This window comes from Gallinula chloropus (assembly GCF_964237585.1).
Source record: "Gallinula chloropus genome assembly, chromosome: 2".
Taxonomy (NCBI): Eukaryota; Metazoa; Chordata; class Aves; order Gruiformes; family Rallidae; genus Gallinula; species Gallinula chloropus.
In genome coordinates this window covers 100,780,214-100,801,483 of record NC_140086.1, presented here as the reverse complement: position 1 = coordinate 100,801,483, position 21,270 = coordinate 100,780,214, and the positions used below count along the sequence as shown (strand labels likewise).

The window sequence follows — 21,270 nt, the reverse complement described above, 5'->3', positions numbered from 1 at the left end:
CCTGACAAGGAAGACTATTAAAGAAAAGCAAAGAAATTTCATCTTGAAGATGTCTTAGAAGTGAGCAGTTGTGGTTATGCATAATTACAATTTAAAACCAAGTCACCTTTATATAAACTGATCAAGAACAGCTGATTAAAGGGCCATGGTACAAACTGTTATTTAATGCAGCATCTATAAATAATCAGGCCTCTCTGTCACCAAAATGGACCTGCATTTTTATAAGCCCAGAATCCTAACCACAAATTAAACCTGTAAATTACAGCAGACTAGCATTATGCAAGTATTTGTAAAGATTCTCTGTAGGATTTAACCAACTATTATGCTATATTGCACAGCCGTATTTATTCCTATGTTGAAATACAAGTACCAGGACATCTTGATAAACACGAAAAACAGTCAGAAACAGTACAGACTTAGACCAAGACTTGAGCAGACACTTTTAAATATCACTCACAGAAAATAACAGCTCAAATTTAAATGTAAAAACATGTTAGACTTGTGATGTGGCTCAATCAGGTCCTATATGCAGCTGCTCAGAATTACATTAGGGATCAGCTTGCAAATTATTTAACATGGCTCAGACTACTCATTCTTCACTGTGGCCAATTAGTGTTGACAGCCTAGCTGCATTTGATTTAGAATATGGGGGTAGACACATATGGTAAAATGAGGTTATTGAACTCTATTTACAGAAGTTTTACCCCATTTTCAGCAAGCAAGCAAACAGTTGAAAGGCTAACAGCTGCTCTTGACTACGGCCAAGCAGAGAAGGCTGCAGATACCTCAAGTACTATCAGCACTAGTAGGAAAAAACCCAAACAGAATGCATGGAAAAGACATCTTCCCTATAGAATAACCAAACTTTACTTTTTTAACACCTTGTACATACATCCTAGAGGTTGACTTTTAATAGATTTATTTTCATATGGAATAACACTAGAATAATGCATTTGCTGTACTTTCAGGCATACTTTAAAAGGCAAAGAAGTTGTTCCTATTTACAGAAACAACCAGAGAGCTTAGGTTTGAACTCACTTGCATAACATTTTTACTGTGTGCTTAGCAGAATGATACTAATGTAAAAAGAAGCTACTTTTCTCAGAAAAATGCTCTAGAAGCCCAAGATTACTTAAAATGAAACGCATTTGAGAACTCCATTGGAAGAACAGCAGTGGATCTGAATCCACTGTTGATTGCATGAGAAACATATGAAGAATGTGACACCGCAGAAGCATCTTTGTTGACAAGTAAATAAAATTTGATTTTGACTGAACGTCAACAGAATAAACAGGGGAATCCGGACAAAACTCAGGCAGTCAATCTTATCATTATAAATTTTATCAGATCCCTCAAAAAGAGGTCAGCTGCAAAGGACCGCGTCTTTACTTGATGTCCATTTGGTGCAGCCCATTAATAATATCTATTGCTGCATGACCAGTTGTACTTACCTCATGATTAAATTACCTGTTAAAATATGTGAGCATAAGAAGAGTGAGAAGTCTCTATCATACGTTTATATTTTCTCCTAACAATAGCCTGACCAGCCAAGAATGTGACTGGTCATGTTAATTTTGCACAGAATCATCACCTTTTGATTAACAACTTGTCACGAATGCCATCAAACTAAACCTTACATATGTAGGTAGTTTCTATTTCTATCTACAAAACACAGATATTTATACAGCATGTCGTCTGAATGCCACAAGGTTCCAATGGATTTCTCGTATCCCCTCATGGCGCAAAAATTTATCAAAACAGCTCTAAAACGAAAATAACAAGTCCAAGAACACCAGAAACTCTGCTTAAATGTTTTCTAAGCAATCGGTGTAGAAAAGCAGAAGCCATCCAAAACCAATTGCCTATTTGAGATAATATCAAATGATACAAAAATCCTTTTCCCATTTTGGTAATCACTTCTCTCCTTGTAAAATGTGTTATTACATTAGAAGAAAATCTTTACAAAAGCTTAAAGAACTACCAGGGCAAAGCATGCACCAAGATGCCCTTTTATAAACAAAACCCAGCAGATAACCAGGTCTATGCAATTAATGCATAAAGGTTTTTTTAGTCTGCAGACCACTAGTTTCACATGTTGATAATCCATCCAAACTTCACTAGCCTGATCTACACTGCATTTCTTTCAGTGTTCCTTCCACTAGCTGATAACAGTCAGACTGTTAACATTTCTGGTCAGGATGATTTACCTGCAACTTAAATATAACCTATGTGAATTTATTTTTAAAATATGTTTCTATCCTCTGTAATTAAAAGTGAATAGAAATGCACTGCTACTTTATAGAATTGTTTCCATTTTTCAGTGGAAAATTAATTCTTCAAAGCAAAACAAAGAAAAGCAGAAACCCAGCTTCCTTTAAGTGCTTGCCTTCACTCTCACCACCTCACTATACTGATCTCTTAATTCTACGCTGCCGATTCTCACTGCCAAACTATTAGGCTACAATTTATAAGAATAGAGTGCTAACTAAATTTAGCATCTGTACAATTTATGACGTGCTACATGTTAAGGTGTCACACAGGAAATTTTGTAAGAGAAATGTAGCTGTGGAAGTTCAAAGAACTGTTAATGTGCAATGCAGCATCCAAGTGAGCCCGAGGCAGCTATTATTTTGTACTAGAGACTACATCCTCCGCATTAAATTAGTATTTTAAAACTAACCAAGAGCCTAACCACTTACTGAGATAATAGCTTTCTGTAAACTGAAGGAGAAAAACGCTGCCTCTTAATTCACTGCATGGCATGGTCACTAACTTCAAGTACAAAACAGAAATTAAGGGATAGATCTGTTTAGATGAAAGCAAAATGTGGAGTGACAAAATGGCCTTATGTAAGAGCAGAACGTTGTCATTTCAGTCTTAATACAGCATAAATTCCAACTTTGTTAAAAGGACAAGAACGTGCAGAGTATGTACCAAATCAGTGGTACCATTTTGATGTGAGAAGCAGTTCATTACACAATTCCCACTCAAGAAAAATCCATATACTTAAATGCATTGGTGCACGGAACATACCTTTGCAATGCGGTCACTTTGCAGCTGTTAAGCACATATCCAGGCAGATGGTAGGAATCACTGCAGCTCCACTAACTGAAGCGAGAGATGGGAAACCTGGAGGCCTGACTGCTATCAGATTTACTCCCTCTCTTCCCCTTTCCCAAGTCCCAAACTGAGAGGAATTTAAACCAGAAAAGTATTTTACCTTAGATGTCAGAGGTGATGATGCTTGACAAGATACAGACACTGCTCTCAAACACCCTGACAAAACCACGGTCATGAACACAAAAGCACAAGGATCAGACAACTACTAAACTACGTGTTCACAGCTGTTCCAGGATGTAGGAAATCCAAAATGGCCTGGGGGAGAAGGTGCTGCAAAACAGTTACAAGTCTTTCTGCCTTACTGAACTTTGAGATCTTACTGCCTTTTTTGAACTTCCCCTCTGGGAAGCCTGCACTGGGTATCAGTCTAAGACTGGTCCTGCAAGTGCTGATGGAGCCAGGCATCAGTACCTAAGGCTGGCTGTCTTCTACTGCTACTTCCAGTCTACCATGGATGCGGCAGCAGCCTATAAATAAGCGAGACAGAACAGGATCTTGAGCTCGGCACAGGCTCGTAATTCACAGGAAAGAAAAGGAAAAAAAAAAAAAAGAAAAACAAGAGACAAGAGGATTATTTCATTTCCCTTTGTCACTGGCAGCTTGGGAGAGAGCACCTTGAATCTTTCTGTGCATTTCTACAACTTACATGGACCAGTGATTTAGAAAGCACTGAGAAAATAAACAAACTGTACTGCCAACCACAGCTCAAAGGAAGAGAACAGAATAATTCATAGCCAAAAGGAAGAAAGCAATGAGTCTTGACCTTGCTTACTTACGTACAAGTAATTTATCACACACAAGAACACTAACCTAATTATGAAAGGGACATTGATTACAAAAGGTAAAAATCTTGAGGAGTAAAGATGATTCAATTAGACATTTTTTAAAAGTTAGGACAACACAGGGGACCAAAATCACTTTTTGGGCCTGCAACAGACATCCACAAAGAATAAATTTCCCAGAAAAACAAAGTTCAAGTCCATCAGGAAGCAATCAGTATGTAAAAACAAGCATAGCTTATTCATACTACACAAAACATGACAGTGTTAAAATTTGATCAGCTTGACTAGGTAACTGCACAGGATACTAGCCCAGTTGCATAAGGTTCTCTCCAAATATTTAGGAATACAAGTTCAGGAGAAAACCATCCTTAAAGAGAAATAGCTTACATTAAGTAAAAACAATTTCTGAATCAGCTATACTAACGGGATTTATTAAATATTCATCATGCATCATTTTGCTGGCCTTCTTTAAATGTATTTGTATCGGCACAGAAAGAAGTCAGTATGCTAGAAGTTCACAGGCCCATTTCTCCATGAATTCTGAAAAAATATCCTCACAGGATGATCCATGAATAACACCTGGGAAGGAGAACAGCAGACCCCCCTGTACTGAGATAATCAATTACGAATGGAGAGACGTGCATATCTTCAGGAGATTTGTATGACATTACCTTCCTTGCCACAACTTACGTTAGCTAATAAATATTATTTCTGGAAACGGATAGAGGAGTCATTGGAAGCCTGGATTCCACCTTCTCATGTTTGTCAGTAAACTACAGCAGATCTGCACAACGTTGCAGTAGCGACTGGCAAGTCAGCAGCTTCCACCCAGCCCCGGGGAGGCAGAACGCCATCGCACCAAAGGCACACAGCGAACGGCCATGGTCCTGTACCTCTGCAGTAGGAAGGTGGGCAAGTGCTGTACTGGAGGGGCAGAAGGAGCTGCAGACAGGTCCCCCCACCTCACTCTCCCTGCAGGATAGCCTTCTGCAACAGCTACTTTGCAACACAGTCAATGAGAGGAAAAGTAGATACCTTCCTTGTGAGATTACTGGTTTTGAGAAAACAGAAGTCATCCTACAACAGGCATTATGGGCAGGGGGTATTTCTAGGTAGTTATTACTGACTGCATTTAAGTATTTGGAAATCACCTCTTTAAAGATGGTTTTCAATCCATGCCCTGTGAGTCAAACCAGCAACATACCATAAAGATTACAGCATCCTAAATACAATATGATATAAACAGCATTTTTAAAGAGTAATCTTTTGCAGGTTATGTATCAGATAACCAGTTATCTAGAAACAAAAATATTATCCAGGCCTTTAAAAATGCGTCCTTAAACTGCCACCCAGTAACTGGGATGTTTTCAATTTCCTTTGACTTATTTGGTATCCATAGCACAACTAGAGCAAAAACAACAACAGAAAATAAAAATCCATGTAAGATCAATTTTTAGTAGTGATGCCTATCCGTGACAGTTCCTCCCCATGGAATACAAGAGGAGGCTTTTTTACTAGGAAAAACTGATGAACAGATGTTTAAATAGGTTCAAGATGGAATGGGATTTAATTTGGGATTAAATCTTAATTAAATTGTCTTTATAGGTTTCCATCTTGATTCCTTTAACAAAACTCTCCCACATATAAACTACAGGCAAATTCTGGATTGCCTGGGACTGTGTTCTTTTCAGAGATTTTTACAAAGAAAAAGCTAAGCACAAATGAGTTAGTTGTTGCTTGTTACATCCACAAAAACTATAGATGAATACTTGCATTTCCTTTTACATTTCATTGAAAAAAAATCCCAGCATCTAAAGCTAAATGGTTCCTTTTTATGTAGTAAAAAATCCCTTTATCTGAATTTGCCAGGGAATTCAGCAGAAATACTGAAGATGCAGTTTTAAAGCTAGAGAGCTACAATTCTGCCTTCCTGCTCATTCCCAGCTCTTCCCCTTGCCTGCCTGTTCCTGGCACTAGCACTCATGCTGTGGCAGTTGTGAGTTGTTTCAGGAAGCTGGCAATGATGACTATTACCCTGAGAAGTGATCTTCTCTGACCAAACCAGCTCCCTGAACAGGCTTGTCCTATGGTCTCGTGATAATCAACAGTGGCTCAGCGAGCAGAGCGCAGCAGGTGAGACCTGGGCTGGCAGCAGAGTCAGACTGTAACCTGCTTCTGCTCCTCTTGGACCAGGCACTCTGAACCGCAGTGCTCTGAGCACCGGCACTCATAGCTGTGGAGCAAGAGGTGCCACTGTGATCGAAACTGACTCCCTCACTCCACCAAGTTAGTAGATCAGCTACTAGAACAGATACAAACGAAGCAAAATAGTTTTGTGGCAGAAAGCAGGAATGAATTTTATACCTCTTAGTGACTGCAGAAAGGTTCTTACCCTTTAACATGTTTTGGTGAAGTACAAGACGCAGCAAACACCTCTCTTTGGAAGTTAAACTAATCATAGTGTCACCAGAGTGAACTGACCAAGCTTATTTTCACTTCATTTGATGGTGTTCCTGACAGTAGAATCTCCCGTGTATGCTCCACTAAACTCTTATATTTTATGGACTACATTTCCACATGCCCCCCTGCTTCAGAAGTGTACTCCCACACAACCCTATAAAATCCTTATTAGATTTATTATACATTAATACATTATCTTTTCCAAGGTGATGTTAGCAGTGCCAAGGCAAGTCCACCACAGTGAATCCCCCCTTGGCTGACTCTATAGCTAGCTCCCAGGAGACAACAGCCGCCTGCTGGCACTACTTCCCCAGCATTATAACCTCTGTGCCCCCTCCTCCATGAAAGTGCTAATGTTTGACCCTGGATCTAACCATGCTGGGGAGCTAAAATATCAGAAGCTCCAGCTCCCCTTCCCCACCAAACAAATCCAAAATATGTCCCCCACAAAAAACAAATGAAGGGTTCAGCTGCCTGAGGATCAGAAAAATGCAAATTTTAAAAGGACAAGAGTGGGAACAGAAACTGGTGGAAGGGAAACCTTTTGGCAGCAACTACAGCCTCAAATCATATCCCTGGAACCAAAGCTAAGTCAGCTATGAAAAACAATCCATTGGAATTTGGGCTTCATTTGTTCTGAAGTTCACAGTGTCTGGTTTGCCAACATAGAAACTAAAACCATAATTTAAAAACAAATCATCATAATTAAAGATGTTTATATTTGTAGGGTAGGTAGGAAAAAGTTAGTTCCTTTGGTCTAACCGTAGCAGCATAGAGAGCAATCAATCACAAAACAGTGCCAGAAGATTTGGATTTTTAAGAAGGCTCCTGAATAGTATCTTTAAAAACAGAACAATAAATACTTTAATGCAGTAACTCTGGAAAACACACGCAGTTTCTTTTGGCTCAGTGCACAAACTGCAACAGCAATTCATTAATGTTTTCCAAAAGCCACACCATTAGAAAAATGTGAGTACACAAAGCCATAAAAACAATGCATAACAACAATCTGCTCTAAATACCCTGACAACAGCAGGAAGATACAGATTCAGCGACTGGCATCACGACATGGAGAAATACTATTTCTTCTGGAAGTCTGAGATCATATAAGAAAAATACTTCAGAACAAAAACCAGAAGAAATCAGAAGTCAACAACTCCAAGAGTCATTGGCTGAACTTAAAAGGTTGCACTCCATCTGAAATTTACAGTAGATCAACACAGCAGTTGAAAAGTATTGGACCTTTCCCTAGAACACCAGCTCAAAGTTCCTCCAGGACATCTCTAACAGGAGCACATCTCAAGATTGAGCTCTCCTGTATGCATAAACTTTCTTTCCTGGGTGAAATATGCGGTTTCCTTCTCACATCAAGTTTTCCAAAGATAACTCATAAGGCTTGTTACGGCTAGAAACTTGTAATCAACTTGCTGCCAGAAGCTGGCAAGTTATACGCTCCTGTTCCCAGCTCAGCGAATGCTTTAACCTCAAAGACAATTCAAGCTCCAGGATGACTAGGTTTCGTAGTAAAGTCACAAACAGTGTAACAAACTCAGGAAAACATGGTGTTCAGTAACAGTTATTTCTCCTATCATTTAATATTATGTAAGATGGTGGCTCATTTGGGTAAAAAGCACACACAAGTGAAAACCAAGCAGCTGCTAGAGGTTCACACTGAATTTCAAGTAATGTGGTTTTGTATGAAAAACAGTATAGGTCACCCTGTAACAGAAAGCTCCCATCACCTGTAGAACCATGACAGCTATGAAATAACAGCACTGCAATTACATCTACAACTAATGAGGACCCACGCTCCTCTTTGGCTCTCTGATCTAAGTTTTACAGACTCAAGGCTCTCTTCTCCCACCCCAGCACTAATGTTGTCCAAATCACCTGAAGACTTACTGAAAAAAAGAGTTTAAGGTGACAACTGGCAAAGCTAAACATACGGCAAATGCGGCAACACGTTTCACATGACAAAGCCATGCTGTAATGAACTTCAGGTTTAAAGGCCTACTTACACACACGAGTACTCCCATTCCTCAATTCAATTCTGCTCTGCTGAACATAACTGCATTTCAGACCAAACTGCAGTCCTCAGTCTGCTGTGCCTTTTGCTTCAAGTTACTGTAGCGCACACAAGGTCAGTTCATGTACACGCATAATTTAACAGAAGTTAAAGTGTTATGCATAACTAACAATCATTACATTAAAAATCTGTCAGAATTAGTTAAGCTCACCTCTTTATCCATACTCTCTAAATCCTCTTTACAGAGGGTATACAGTGGCATCGTCTCAGACATACTCGGCTGGCGTTTCCGCTTAGATGGACCAGGCTGCTCTTCATTCTCACTTGCTGGTAGGTCTTCTTCTTCAAAGATCTGCTGCTGATGTGGCTGAACAACTCTGAAAAATTTCAGGGGTCCCACATAAGAAAGATTTACTTGATTCACAATTTACCTAGAAATGAAAGTCCTACAAACAATTTATGACCGTTGAATACTTATGACTTTGCTTAGTAGGGTTCTGCATGCATCAACAGAAGACCAAGTCTTTCAGTGATCACTCATTTTCAGCCTGATGGCTTAGCTCTCCTGCTACCTTTCACAAGGTACTCAACTCTCCTGCCTTGCCACTGCTTTTTGGAAGTAATCATCGAAACTTTCTTAAAGCCTCGAGTTTCAGTAGCTGCAGATGCACTGCCCTTAAAATACTTACAGGTGTATGTGAACTCAAGTGGAGTTCATACATCACTTGACACATTCAGGACAATTCTTACATTCTAATATATTTCGCCTGCTCTACATTATACTTGTATTCTCGAGTCTCCAAGAATACCCTTATGTTTCTCAGACTTACAGACGTGAGGTTTGCAAGTAGAAAGCTCACTGCTGCAGCCTCAGTCTTCAGATGTTTCCCCAGATGCAAACCCGACCGTATTTCCTTCTGGGTAACGTACTCAAATATGGCAGCATTTCCTCTTAGCTTGTACTCTACTACCTTGTTAGTTACTGTATTTAACTGAAACATGCAGATACAGAATGGACTGTCAAAAGTGTTCGTGAAAATGGATAAAATAATCGTAACTTCATGGGAATTGCTTTATAATAATAAAAAGGTAAGACCACATCTAGAATAACAGCAAGACATGCCTACCTTTCCTGGGTAACTTTTTTTCCTGTGAGTATTACTTAACTGTTAAAGTCCTGGAGAAGCTACAACTGCTACACAATACAGTTTAACTACGAACACGGGGCTGTCACAGTAACCTGCCAGAACACCTTGCACAGCTCAGCACCAACCAGAATCCTATTTAAAGATCTTGGGTCATAAAGCTCACGGATCACAGGTTACATTAGCCACAAGATTGCATGTGTGGGGAATGATTGCCATGAGCAAGTATAGAAGTGACAGCATTTGAAATCACAAGTTGTTTCAAGTTGTAACTACCAGGTGAGACATCATCAAGCTGTTTGAGGGTGGTGGCAATTAAGAAAGGCTACAGCGTGGTTTCTGCTGACAAGGGTTTCAGCACAGGATGGCTGCTTCTCATCAAGCCTGGATTTTCAAGAAACAGCTTTAGATCAGCAGTGCAGCCCCCAAAAAAGCCATTATTAAATTATGTAAATCCAGTCACAGATAAGGTTCTACAAAATTGTTTCTCCTCCCATGAACTTGACAGCTTCTCAGGAAGGGCCTCTAAATATCAAGATTTTTTTTCCCTACACAGTACTTCAGTCCCAGACCACAAGTAATCAGAAAGCCACGTGAAGCTGCCAATCCAGCTCCCTTTGAGGTCTCCTATTTCCTAAATACATGTCTCCTCTCGGATGGCATGAACAGGTGTAGGAGATGTGAACTCATTTTATTAATTGGGGATGGGGATGGTAGGGGCACAGAGCGAAGCCATCGCTGCGCTGTCTGCAGAGCACTACTCAGCAAGGCAGCAGAAACTCCCCTTCACAGTTTGTCATTTCTGTCATTTCTTGCAAAGTGAAAAGGGTGATTTAGGCATTGTTGAAATTAACTAATCACACTGTTTTTCTCTTAGAGATTTCTGTCACAGCTTAACAGCTTTCTAGTTTGCCGTTTTTTGGTTTGGATTGTTTGGGGTTTTTTCCTACTAAATGTTTTGTATTTTACAAGACCACCAAGTTTTTCTTTTGCTATTAAGCTGCCCTCAGATAATAATATTCATATGCAAAAGAGGAGAAAAATACAACATTTCATTGTATTTTTCCAAATCAAAAAATAATTTCCATGCCTCCCTAATAGAAACCCTTGACAAGGGATAGCTGGTGATGCTATTTACAGTCTTAGTAAAACAGAGAATGACAAAACCAAAGGTCTAAGCATCTTACACAGCTGCATTAAAAACCATGACATGCTTGACCATGCCAAGAATGATGCACGTTATATATAGCAGGCAGCCAAGCAGATTTTCTTAAGACTAGAAATAAATCCAGGGGTTTTTTTAAGAACACATTATCATACTGATGACAGGAAGAACTCCTCCTTTTGCAGTTTCTGTATCATTGTATTCTTACTTACGTTCTTTATTTGAACACTTTAGAGAACATCACCCTAACCTCAATGGGCAGCAAAGGCAGGAATTAATCATTATTAAATAAAAAATGACAGTTTAATTCTGCAGATACTGCATTCCAGACAAGGCATAACTATGAACTTCTTTAAAGTAATAACATGCAGAAATATTACAAGCCTCAAGTTAGTCTTGAAGTCTCTATTGATAAAAAAAAAACCCATCCCCTACCAACTCCTGAATAAAACGTTAGATCAACCTTGACCACACTATTCTAGGCAAACATTAATTGTAAAATAAACTGTATTCACAGCTTCTAAAGGCTTTTGTTAATTTTCCAAGTGCTGCTAGGTAAGATAAACACTGATACTTCCCACCAAAGCATTCCAAAAACCAATGTAAAACAGACTTCTTTAAGGTTTGTAAAAAATTTTTATTTTATCAATGACGTTTTTCAGGCTTTACATTTTCAGATGCTTGTTAAGATGTAGTGACACAAACAAGAACCCCCATTTCCATGTAATCCAATGAGGTTCATGAGTGCTTTTTAGAAAAATAACACCACATTCAACCCCGCACATGCTGGTTGGCGCTTGCCAGTCTTACATGCAAACAGATATGCACGTGGGCTGGAATTCACCGCATGTAGCATGAGTTCAACATGTGTGGAAGTAACAAGCATCTTAACACTTTCATTGATACAGCACCAGGGAAAAAGCTAAAATAGCACTATTGTGAAAACGTTAAAAACACTTAAATTTCATCGACTATCTCAACATAGTACTTTGTATTTTTGCTGTGACAGACTGGTAATACTAGACAGCAGTAACTGTAGCAATGAGCATGTACATTAAGACACAAACATTAAGTTCTAAGTTAAATTACTTTATAGGAATCTTAAAGAACTGCTTAAGCCGCCACCACCACCTACTTAACACACCTTTTCAACCCCAAAATTATTTAAAAGCAGAGTGCCACTTTTAGCTTCTCAAATGTAAATTCTATCCATATGTAAAGCTTTGCTTCACCTGTCAGTGTATTATTGATGCTCACTGAAATTTGACCTGCAGCACTATTTTTCTTTATTCTAGTCCAAACGCCATTAGCGTGTGCATTTTGTAGACAACACCACAGCACACATCTCACAACCTGTTGTGACTTCAGTGTTTACTGCCACGTTTGCAGAACGTTGTTTCTGTAGGAAGCTGCAACTCGTCGGGACGCACGCGGAGTGTCAGAGCTCCGGCACGCAGGTTACTCCTTCCCCTTCTCAGACAGAGAGCAGCCCCCGCCAGCTGCCAGCAGTCACGGCGCAGCACCGCGCTCCCTCCTAGTGCAGGCGCAGAGTCTCTGCCGCCCTTCCGCTGGGGCTGCCATACGCGGAGCCAAAGGCAAGCCTTCAAGTCTCACCGAGCTCAGCACAACAGCAGATCTACGCCTGTCACACAAAACGTTGACCAAATTAACTGAACCATCTGTAATTCACCGGTGGCAGCTTCACCGCAAACTGCATGTAGGTATTCATGCTAATCCTAGGGTATTTAAAATCCTCTCTCTCCCAGCTGAGCCCCAGAAAGACACTAAGAACGTTGAACCCAAAATAAAGTGAGAATTGGAGCAGTTCTTAGGAAGTGGTACTCAGATAACTGGAAGCCCCGATCGGTACCCAGCCTTGCAAGAGGTTATCTTCTCATGTCTACTCTTGCAGAAAGAGACAGAGTACCACTGCTATGCCTCACGCAGCGGCAACCTCCCGAGGGGTTTCCTCTCACAATGAGACAGTGTCTGAAATTCATAATCAGACAAAGTTTTCAGAAATATTAAGGAAGATTACTGGAGGCACTGACTACATGTACACACAACAGGAGCAGTTGTGAGTGTGAACAGCTTTAATTCTGTTACTACACCATTGAAGTTAAGCAAACAGTCTCATCTTGCAGTAGGAGGGGAACATGCAAGCACATGAAGTCTGTCAGGACACAAAATACATTGTCCTCTCCCAAGAGATTACTGCACTAAGGCAATTTTCTCTGAAGTCAATTATCACATTAATTTTTAAATTGATGTGAAGCTTTTTAGAAAAGCTATCACTGATGTATGCATTAAGACAGAGCGAGGTGATGATATAGTACTTCTACCTCAGCTCTTGCTCAGTCAAAACACAGCAAAGCTGTTCCTACCCAGCTTTTTGTTACTTCTTTGCAGCCTTCATGCTTTGACTGCACTGTACTTTCTAGCCATTAAAAGGTACTTAATGCAGTGATCAAATACTGCTTCACTTTCCTTCTGGACTTTACCAAGGCACTCCTCCCCACCTTAACTGAAGACAGCAGAACTGCTCAGAGGAATATAGACATGTTCCAGTTGAGAGATCAGTGTTTACAGGTCACTAATTTTACCACTAGAACCAAAACAACAGGAAATGATGATAAAAATACTTCCCAGCATATATCATATGCTAATCTCTTTTCTTACAGCTTTGTTGTTATGAGGTAAAACTGCAGCACTGAGAAATTGGATTCGGTTTCCTAAATTAAAGCATCTCGACCTAAAGCACTGATAGTCAAAAAAAATGCTTAAATCAAAAAGCAAGGAAGCAGAAAGAAAATACAGTCTCACTTCACCCCAAATTCTGGGGCTCTGAGAGACTCAACTAAGAGGACAGCTGAAGTATAATTCTCTCCCTTTCTAGAAGATGTTCGAGTGAAGAAGCACCTCTGCATTAAAGACAAAATAATTGCCTTAGGTTTGGACATAACTTTATTAAGCTGTTGGCAAAGGTAGAACAAATATCAAAACCTACTCTGTTTAAAGCATTGAATGATGCATTAATATCAACATAAACCATCATAATGAAGAAGTTTAGAAATGTCATGACAATTACATACAAACACAACCTTCCCAGCTCCAATTCTATGACAAATTATTTTCCACAGTAACCAACAAATATAACCAAAAGTTTTTCAGCTCCTCTCTGGATACATGCTGTGTCTTGACTATTTGAAGTTTGTCACACTAAAGCAAAAATACAGTGTTTAGAGGCACAGTTAAAAAGAAACTGTAAACAAGATGTCTTCACAAACAAGAGAAAGACTCAAAAAAACCTATGCTGACAGAAACAAGGAAGCTGAAACATGAAAAACCCTATAAAAAGGAATGAAAACTGAAAAGCCAAACCCCACAGGTTGAAATAATATTGCAACAGGAAGACAGAGTGTAAACATAACAAGCCACAGTAATGCACAAAAACTTTAAACTGATACACCACAGAAGGGACAGGGGAGGGAGAAGAAAGGCAGAGGACTCTGTGTTTGTAACTGTGCTTGGTATTTTTTAGTTGCTTGTAAAGCTGAATTGCTTTCTAACAGCTGCTATACTCTGAGCACACTGTACAAGGAATTTTGATCACACCTTACAAAGAAAGGCTTTGCTTTCATCTGGATACTACTTTACCACTGGAGTCAACAAGTTTTGCTAAACTTGTCAGTGTTCCAGAAAGTTGATCTTTAACATAGACACTTAGGGATTTTAGGTATTTTAGACACAAGTGTTTTCTTTGAATCTACAAATTTTGACAAACTCCAGATGCCTTTGTGCTTCAAAAAAGCAGGCTGCCTCCTCTTCCTGCTGCTTTACTGTCCTGATTTAGTGATCTAAGTATTATTAACGAGCACTCAGTCATACAGCCTTGTTTAATAAAACTCAGCCAGGTACACCCCCCTCTTCCACCACTTCTGATGTCCCATCTGAAAGAATCAGGTGAAAGAGAACATTTGCAAAACAAAAGCCAAACGCTGTCAGAGATAACGGGTAGACAGAAAAACCCCAATCCAGTAATCCAAGACTCATTAAAAAAACCCATTAGACTGCCTTGCTTCAAACATGAGTTATTCTAACATTCTTTAGAATGCATAAGCTACATGCTGCATTTGTTCTGAGGTTTCTACTTGCACCTAGGCGAGGCACAAAAAGCATCTTAAATTCTAGCATTCTAATTCTACTTCAGCTGATTATTCACCTTCACTCATTTCCTTAGCTTCTTAGAAAGCAAAGTAGCTAAAGCAAAGATGAAAATTCGATCAAGTACAAACGTAACAGTTACATTGACTACAGCATCTGAAAATATTGTTCAAGTAACTCTTAGCTATGCTTTAGGTACCTGAAGGATGAGTGTTCACCGTGGACTGGTAAGGTGATGGGAGGGCCTGGAGACTGGATGTACATCGACTGGCCAGGGGTCTGAGCTCCCTTCCTGATTAGTTTTCCAGTGTTCGGATCATAAAGTCGAACTTCAGGACCAGGTTGAGACTTTGGGTGGATGGGTGTCGGGTGGAACAGAGCTGTCTGAAATGTGCTGTGTGTATCAGGAAAAGTGGCAGGGCTGTTCTCTCTGTTGGATGAAGTTGAGAAAAAAAAAAATCACTTCAGAAATTTAAATGAGCTACTTAACCACAATGTAATGAGATGAGCATTCCTTTTTTTTCTAAAGGGAGAGGGGGGTGGAGGGAGATGGTTTGTAAGATAAATGAAGAAACATTTCTTCTTCCCCAGCCCCACTGAAGTCTAACTAAGTTTAAAACAGAAAACAGCAAAGACACAGATTTACATATTAAAACATTTTAAATGAGCCTTAGAAAGCATCTTAACACATAAAGTTAATACCTAGACACAATTCCAGTAACAACTGCACAAACAGTAGCATGATGCTACAACAGATAGCATCTGATAGCATCAGATAGCAACAGATTTTAGTATTTGATCTCTAACTTGACCGAGGGAAAATACACTGTATTAATTTACAAGTCACCCAAACTAAATTTCTTAAAATACTAAAGCTGCCTATGAGCATCCTGTCACATTTTAAAACGTAATTTTAGAGGTGTTGGCCAAAACATTGAGATCAGTCTTCAGGAATCACCATTTTGGTATTCTATCCAATTATGATGAATTGGGACACAAAACACAAAAAAAGGAGCAAATTGAAACATTAAAAAAACATCAAATAAACCAGTGAGTTATGCACCATGAAACCAGAGTAGGAAATGGCATATATATATATGCAATACATACATTAATCTATATATTGCAACAATGTTTTGCCATATGCTTTCATGGACATTTCTGAAGTAGTCTTGTAGCATAAACACCTAAGGTCAAGCAATTCCAAGTCTACTTACTCCTTTTTGCTATTCTTAAGCTCATTTAATATAAAAAAAAAAGCCATTCTCAGAGTCCATTCCTCACCTAGTTCATAAGCTCATTGGGCCAACAATCTCTATTTCAAGCAGCTACGTTAAGGAGAAAATATTTTCCAAAGAAGTTACACATGATGCATTAATAAAGAAAAAGCATTTGCATTAAGATAGATGTCTTACAGACAGAAATGTGGGGGTAGGAGGAGGGGGAAATGTGCAGTTAAGACATTTTTGAAATACAGAAGTAGGAAAGTTTATCATTATGTTTCACTAAAATAGAAGATTGAATTAAGATAAAGACCAACATTAACCTAGACATCAAAAAATGATGCTTACAACTCAGCATCCAGATTTCTACAGTGAACTTGGCAGCATCACACCTCTGAAAAATTAAATATTCTAGACAAATATTACAAATTAAATATTCTAGACAAATATTGCAAAGTTTGATAAAAAAATCTGATAGCAGTTCTTAAAAACAAAGTATTCTAGTCAAGCCCTAAGTAGGCTCCATTTCTTTCCTAAGTTTGAGAGATTTGACATTGATCACACTTTCAAGCATTTCTATCTTTAGTGCCTTCAAAGCACATGACTGCTTTACACATGTACATTCTGCCCTCGAAGTGGTAGTGTCTTCTGAGCAAAAAGCAAATCTGTAGCCTGTGCAGTCCATCACACTGCCATCAGTTTAATACAGAAAAACCAACATGCTACGCCCCTTCCTCTCTAAACTCAGAAGGGAAGATCCTCAGTTAGGTTTGCAAGATGCTATTAATGTGAGTCTACCCAAAGCGATAGCAAGTTGAGAAGTGGAAGCTGGCTCTACAGTACCTTGTCATGAGTTATTTTAGTCATGGCACTTTCCTAAAGGGCACTGTTCTTTGTAGCCCTTTCCTCTGTCTTAATAGTTTTTGGCTGTCTCTTATCTGCTGTCCTAGTGCACTGATTATATTTAACCCTTTCTCCTTCAACAATTTTTCTTACAATGCCAAAACCTCCTGTTCTCTCACTACTTCTATTCTTTTTGCTTCTACCTTCATGACTTCTAATCCCTCTCAGATTTTTCTCCTTTGTATTTCTGTTTCTCTCTTCCTGCTCACTACTAAGCCTCCGAAAAAGAGAAGCCACACAATCGATGTTTTGTGTTGTGGGAGTTTGTACTTTTAAAATTCATTTGTCATCATGAATGACCCTGTGCCCTGGTAGCATTCCCTGTGTTAGTTTGTGGATCACCCGTTCCAGCTGAAGATGTCTAACAATAACAACTTCCCCCCCCTCAAAGTAGTACTGGTGCCGCATTTTTTCTCTGCTAGCTGTTGAACTGCCTCCCAATCCCTGAACAGTCTTCAGTGCAAGCAGCACAGAAGTGGCCAAAAAAGAAAGATTCTGTTGTGAAAGTCTGAAAGTATTGCACACCATTCTGAATTTGTCAGAAACTGATTTTATAGCTGCACTAACAATTCAGCATAATTGTAGGAATAACCTATTTTTGTGGCCCCTATTCCCCAAAGCTCCCACTTACCTGTGTGTTTTGATGTAGTCATCCTTCAAGGGAAAGAGCTGTTCTTCAACCTTGTCCCAGCGCTCCAGGCAGCTCCACAGCCAGTCAGGGTTCACAACATGAAGGTCCTTGCAGTCCTGAGCTTGCCGTACTTTTTCTGTGCCTAGTATGAAGTCAAACACAACATTACAGCATCCCCAGACACACGGTAGTTTTTCAGTACACACTGGTTTAAGAACATCTTGTGGTCAACCCTACAGGAAAAACAAACATCTCCCCCTCTCCGATCCAACACAGCGTCACTGCTGATAAAAGCAAGACTCTGAATAAGAGACAATAATCTGTCTTGGGCTGAATGAAGGCGTCAGTAACTTCCTGAAGCACTGGCACTGTGGTAGTAGTCTACTAAAATTATTCCATACAGAAACCCTCTACATCTCCATGTTAACTAAACAATACAGGTGTCCTTTTGTGTTTCATCTCCTCCACATCCCTTTGTCAGTCTAAGCAGCAGTTACATCAATGCTGTTACAAGCCTGACATGAGCTCACCACACTAACTTTATGAGCAGAACCCTCTACAAAGAGAATGCCACTAAAGTCAGCTCCTGAGTTAACCTCTCCTTTCCAGAGGTGGGGGGAAGCAGATAAATGGATCATTTGGGGCCCAAGGGGAACAATGAATGTGAACTAAAGCGTGGCAGATTAGCACAAAGTCCACAATGCAGCACACAAGTAACAAGTGATCTCATATTCCACCCCCTAGAGAAGCCAGAGCAAAAGAGAAACTCAGTAAAGCTGCTATAAACAACTTTATTTGTGCCGAGAAGCATCAAAATTGGTAAGAAAAAAGAAGCTGATAAAGGTTGAAATTAACTTTAAAGTGTGGTCTGTTCCTAGAAACAGATGACTGTCCAAATGTTTCAAAATGTATTTCTACTTAATTGGAAAAATTAATTTTACCAATCCTGGTACTTGTTTCAGCATTTATCAAAGATCTAGGAGATGACCCCGTTCCTTATTAGGGTTGAACCTCTCATTGAATTTGGGGTATTCGGGGATCTGCATGTGGACTTGGCAAACTTGCCAGTCGTGATCTGGGGGTTTAGTACCAGAGAAACTTATCCAGCCCATTCAGCATCTATACTTATCTATGTCTTGTGAAAAATCACTCCAGGTCAGAATGGAGGAGCATGGTTTTCATCTACAACCACAATCAGCATCTCTATGAGCAGCTTGTACACAATCTCTGGTATCTGTCACAAACATCTTGAGACAATCAGGGAGGCCACGAATAAGAGGGGTTAATTGGGCTGGAATGATAGGGGCTAGCATTGGGGATTTCCCAAAATCGTCTCTTTCACACACTGCCTGTATGCAGGCTGCTTTCTGTATGGCTGCAGCCAGATTGGAGCAGCTTGTTGTGGCTTTAATTGCCAGTGGTTCCCCTCTCTCCTGGGGCCTATGCCACCTGCCCAGCGTGCAACTCCTGCAGTTAAGGAGTAATTTTGCTGTCCTGCCGTGATAGGTATAGATACTCATGATCCCCAAAAGCCTCCTGCTTCTTCCTCTCTTAACATAATCCAGTCTCCTCCTTCAGAAGGAACTCGCCACACACACTCGACTTCTGATTCTCCTGACTGCCTTGAGAATTCCTCCTGTATCCCTACCAGCTCCACTGGTGACCATGGGATTGTTCACACCGTAGTGTGGATTTCAACAGCAACAGTGGTCTCAGTTTTAACCACAGGTCACAAAGAATCAATTGTGGTTCAGAATCGGAGGTTCCTTCAACCTCATCATCGCTGTCAAACCAAAGAGCACCATCAGCACCCCAACTTTCAGGGTTTGCACTACCCATTAGTCTACAAACCTGTTTAACTGGAGCAGATGGTTGCATTCTAACAGATAATTAACCCTTTCCAGGAATTAAGACGATTATTCTCATTCACAAGTTTATCAACTCTGATCCCTAGTATTTTTCCTGTCTCCCTCTCAAAGGACAATGAACTTTAACACCTCATTTTCTGATTTCAAAATTGTATATTTGAAAAACTAGTTTGGGAGCAGGAGTTTCCTTAGCTGAGCACAGGACAAACTGGCTCCTGACACTGCACAAATTACACTTTTATCTTTTTTCACTCTCCACTTTTGCACAGCCTGTCACCACTCAATCCATTGCACCACTTTATCTTCATTCTTCCAAAATTTTTGAGCCTACCAGCCTTGGCAGGGGCACATCTGTATTTCTGTGGCAGTTTATCCATGGCAATCTGGCCAACTATGCCAGATCAAAGTGATACACCTCCAGCCTAGTCATGTTCCTTGAACTACCACTGTGGCACTTAACAAGTAGGCAGTGGCTGGATCAGTGAAAGGGTGGTTTGTTAAAGCAACAGGCGCCGGGTTCTTTCAGGTCGCTGGTGATAAATTCTGTCTGCAAAGCGCTTGTCAGTACCAGGAAGGTGAGTAACAGCCTGGCTGCTGACGTGTTAAGAGACACACAGCGACTCCGCAGAGATCTGTATCTTCCCAGGAGGCACTCGGCATAACCGAGTGCTCAAACCTTACCCAAAGGGGGGGAAGGGAGGCTCAGCCCATCCACTGATCTCCGAAGCACGTGAGGGTACCTCCCCCAGCATCCTCCCCCCCTTACACTATTTCATCTTCACCTTTGCGGTGGACCCTGAGTGACCCCAGCCACACACACCTTGGCTGCGGTTGGTGTGAAGTTCTCCCGCTTCGTGTTTAGAGGCGCAGGCTGACAAAACTCAGAGCACGTGCTCAGGGAGGGGTGGTCACACCTGGGAGGCAGGGGGTTTCGAGATGGAGGGGTGTTTTTACATATTATAACGATGTTATAATGGGCAAAGTTTACCAAAGGACAGCCTGTTGGCTCAGGGTAGCAAGTATGGAGCTTGCCAGTTCCATTGTCCTTCAGCTCCCATATTATCAGGGCCTGGCCTTAGTGCCTCCACTCCGCTCCACCCTCTGTGCAGCTCCTCTTTAGACTCAGCACACCAAGTTCCCCCAGGCTGGCCAACATGTAAGGTCACAGGCCCAGGGAACTCCCATGGAATGGATTTCATTCATGTCAGCCACACTCCACCCTTTAAGCTTCTTCAATGCTACACCTTTTTTTTAAAGTGTGAATGTAAGTAATTTCTAAGTCACCTCTGGCAATTATTCCACACTAAGAAGGGACCAAACACTTAGAGACAGCATAGAATTGTATAATCTGCCAATAAGTAATGAATTATATAGAAGAGAGAAAGCCTCCAAGGATTCTGACCCAATATATCAGTGCTTGACACTTACACACAGTACTTTTACACCACACAAATACTGATGTAGCTGGAACATGATAAAAGAACTCTCAGTCTGATAGTTTGTCTCATCAGAAGGCTATCACTTCCTTTTGTTGTACCCCTATATTTTATAGCATTTCATCTTATTTACACATTATTTAAAGTGCTTATCAAACCCAGTCTTAATACCACACTACTTTTTTAGTTTAGAAATGTGAAATAGGAGGAGACCATCTGAAAGCAGGAGTTCAATTAGCAACTGATGTCCCTCCTCTCTAGGTTAAGAGCAGAGCTCTTGGGAATGAAGGTGAAGAATGCATCATTTCAAACACCATCTGCTCCTGCTGAAGTCCATTATTTCTGTA

At 40.3% G+C, this 21,270-nt stretch overlaps 1 protein-coding gene across 1 annotated transcript in view; it reads right to left on the bottom strand.

Annotated features, from left to right (window-relative positions):
• CTDP1 (CTD phosphatase subunit 1) overlaps positions 1 to 21,270 on the bottom strand; it is a gene marked incomplete at its 5' end in the record, with an annotated part of 113,254 nt that overhangs the window by 55,105 nt on the left and 36,879 nt on the right. The window contains 3 exons of the mRNA XM_084280538.1: positions 8,600 to 8,765; positions 15,062 to 15,292; positions 17,620 to 17,761. Of these exons, the coding sequence (XP_084136664.1) occupies positions 8,600 to 8,765; positions 15,062 to 15,292; positions 17,620 to 17,761 (539 nt within the window). The remainder of the gene's footprint in view (positions 1 to 8,599; positions 8,766 to 15,061; positions 15,293 to 17,619; positions 17,762 to 21,270) is intronic.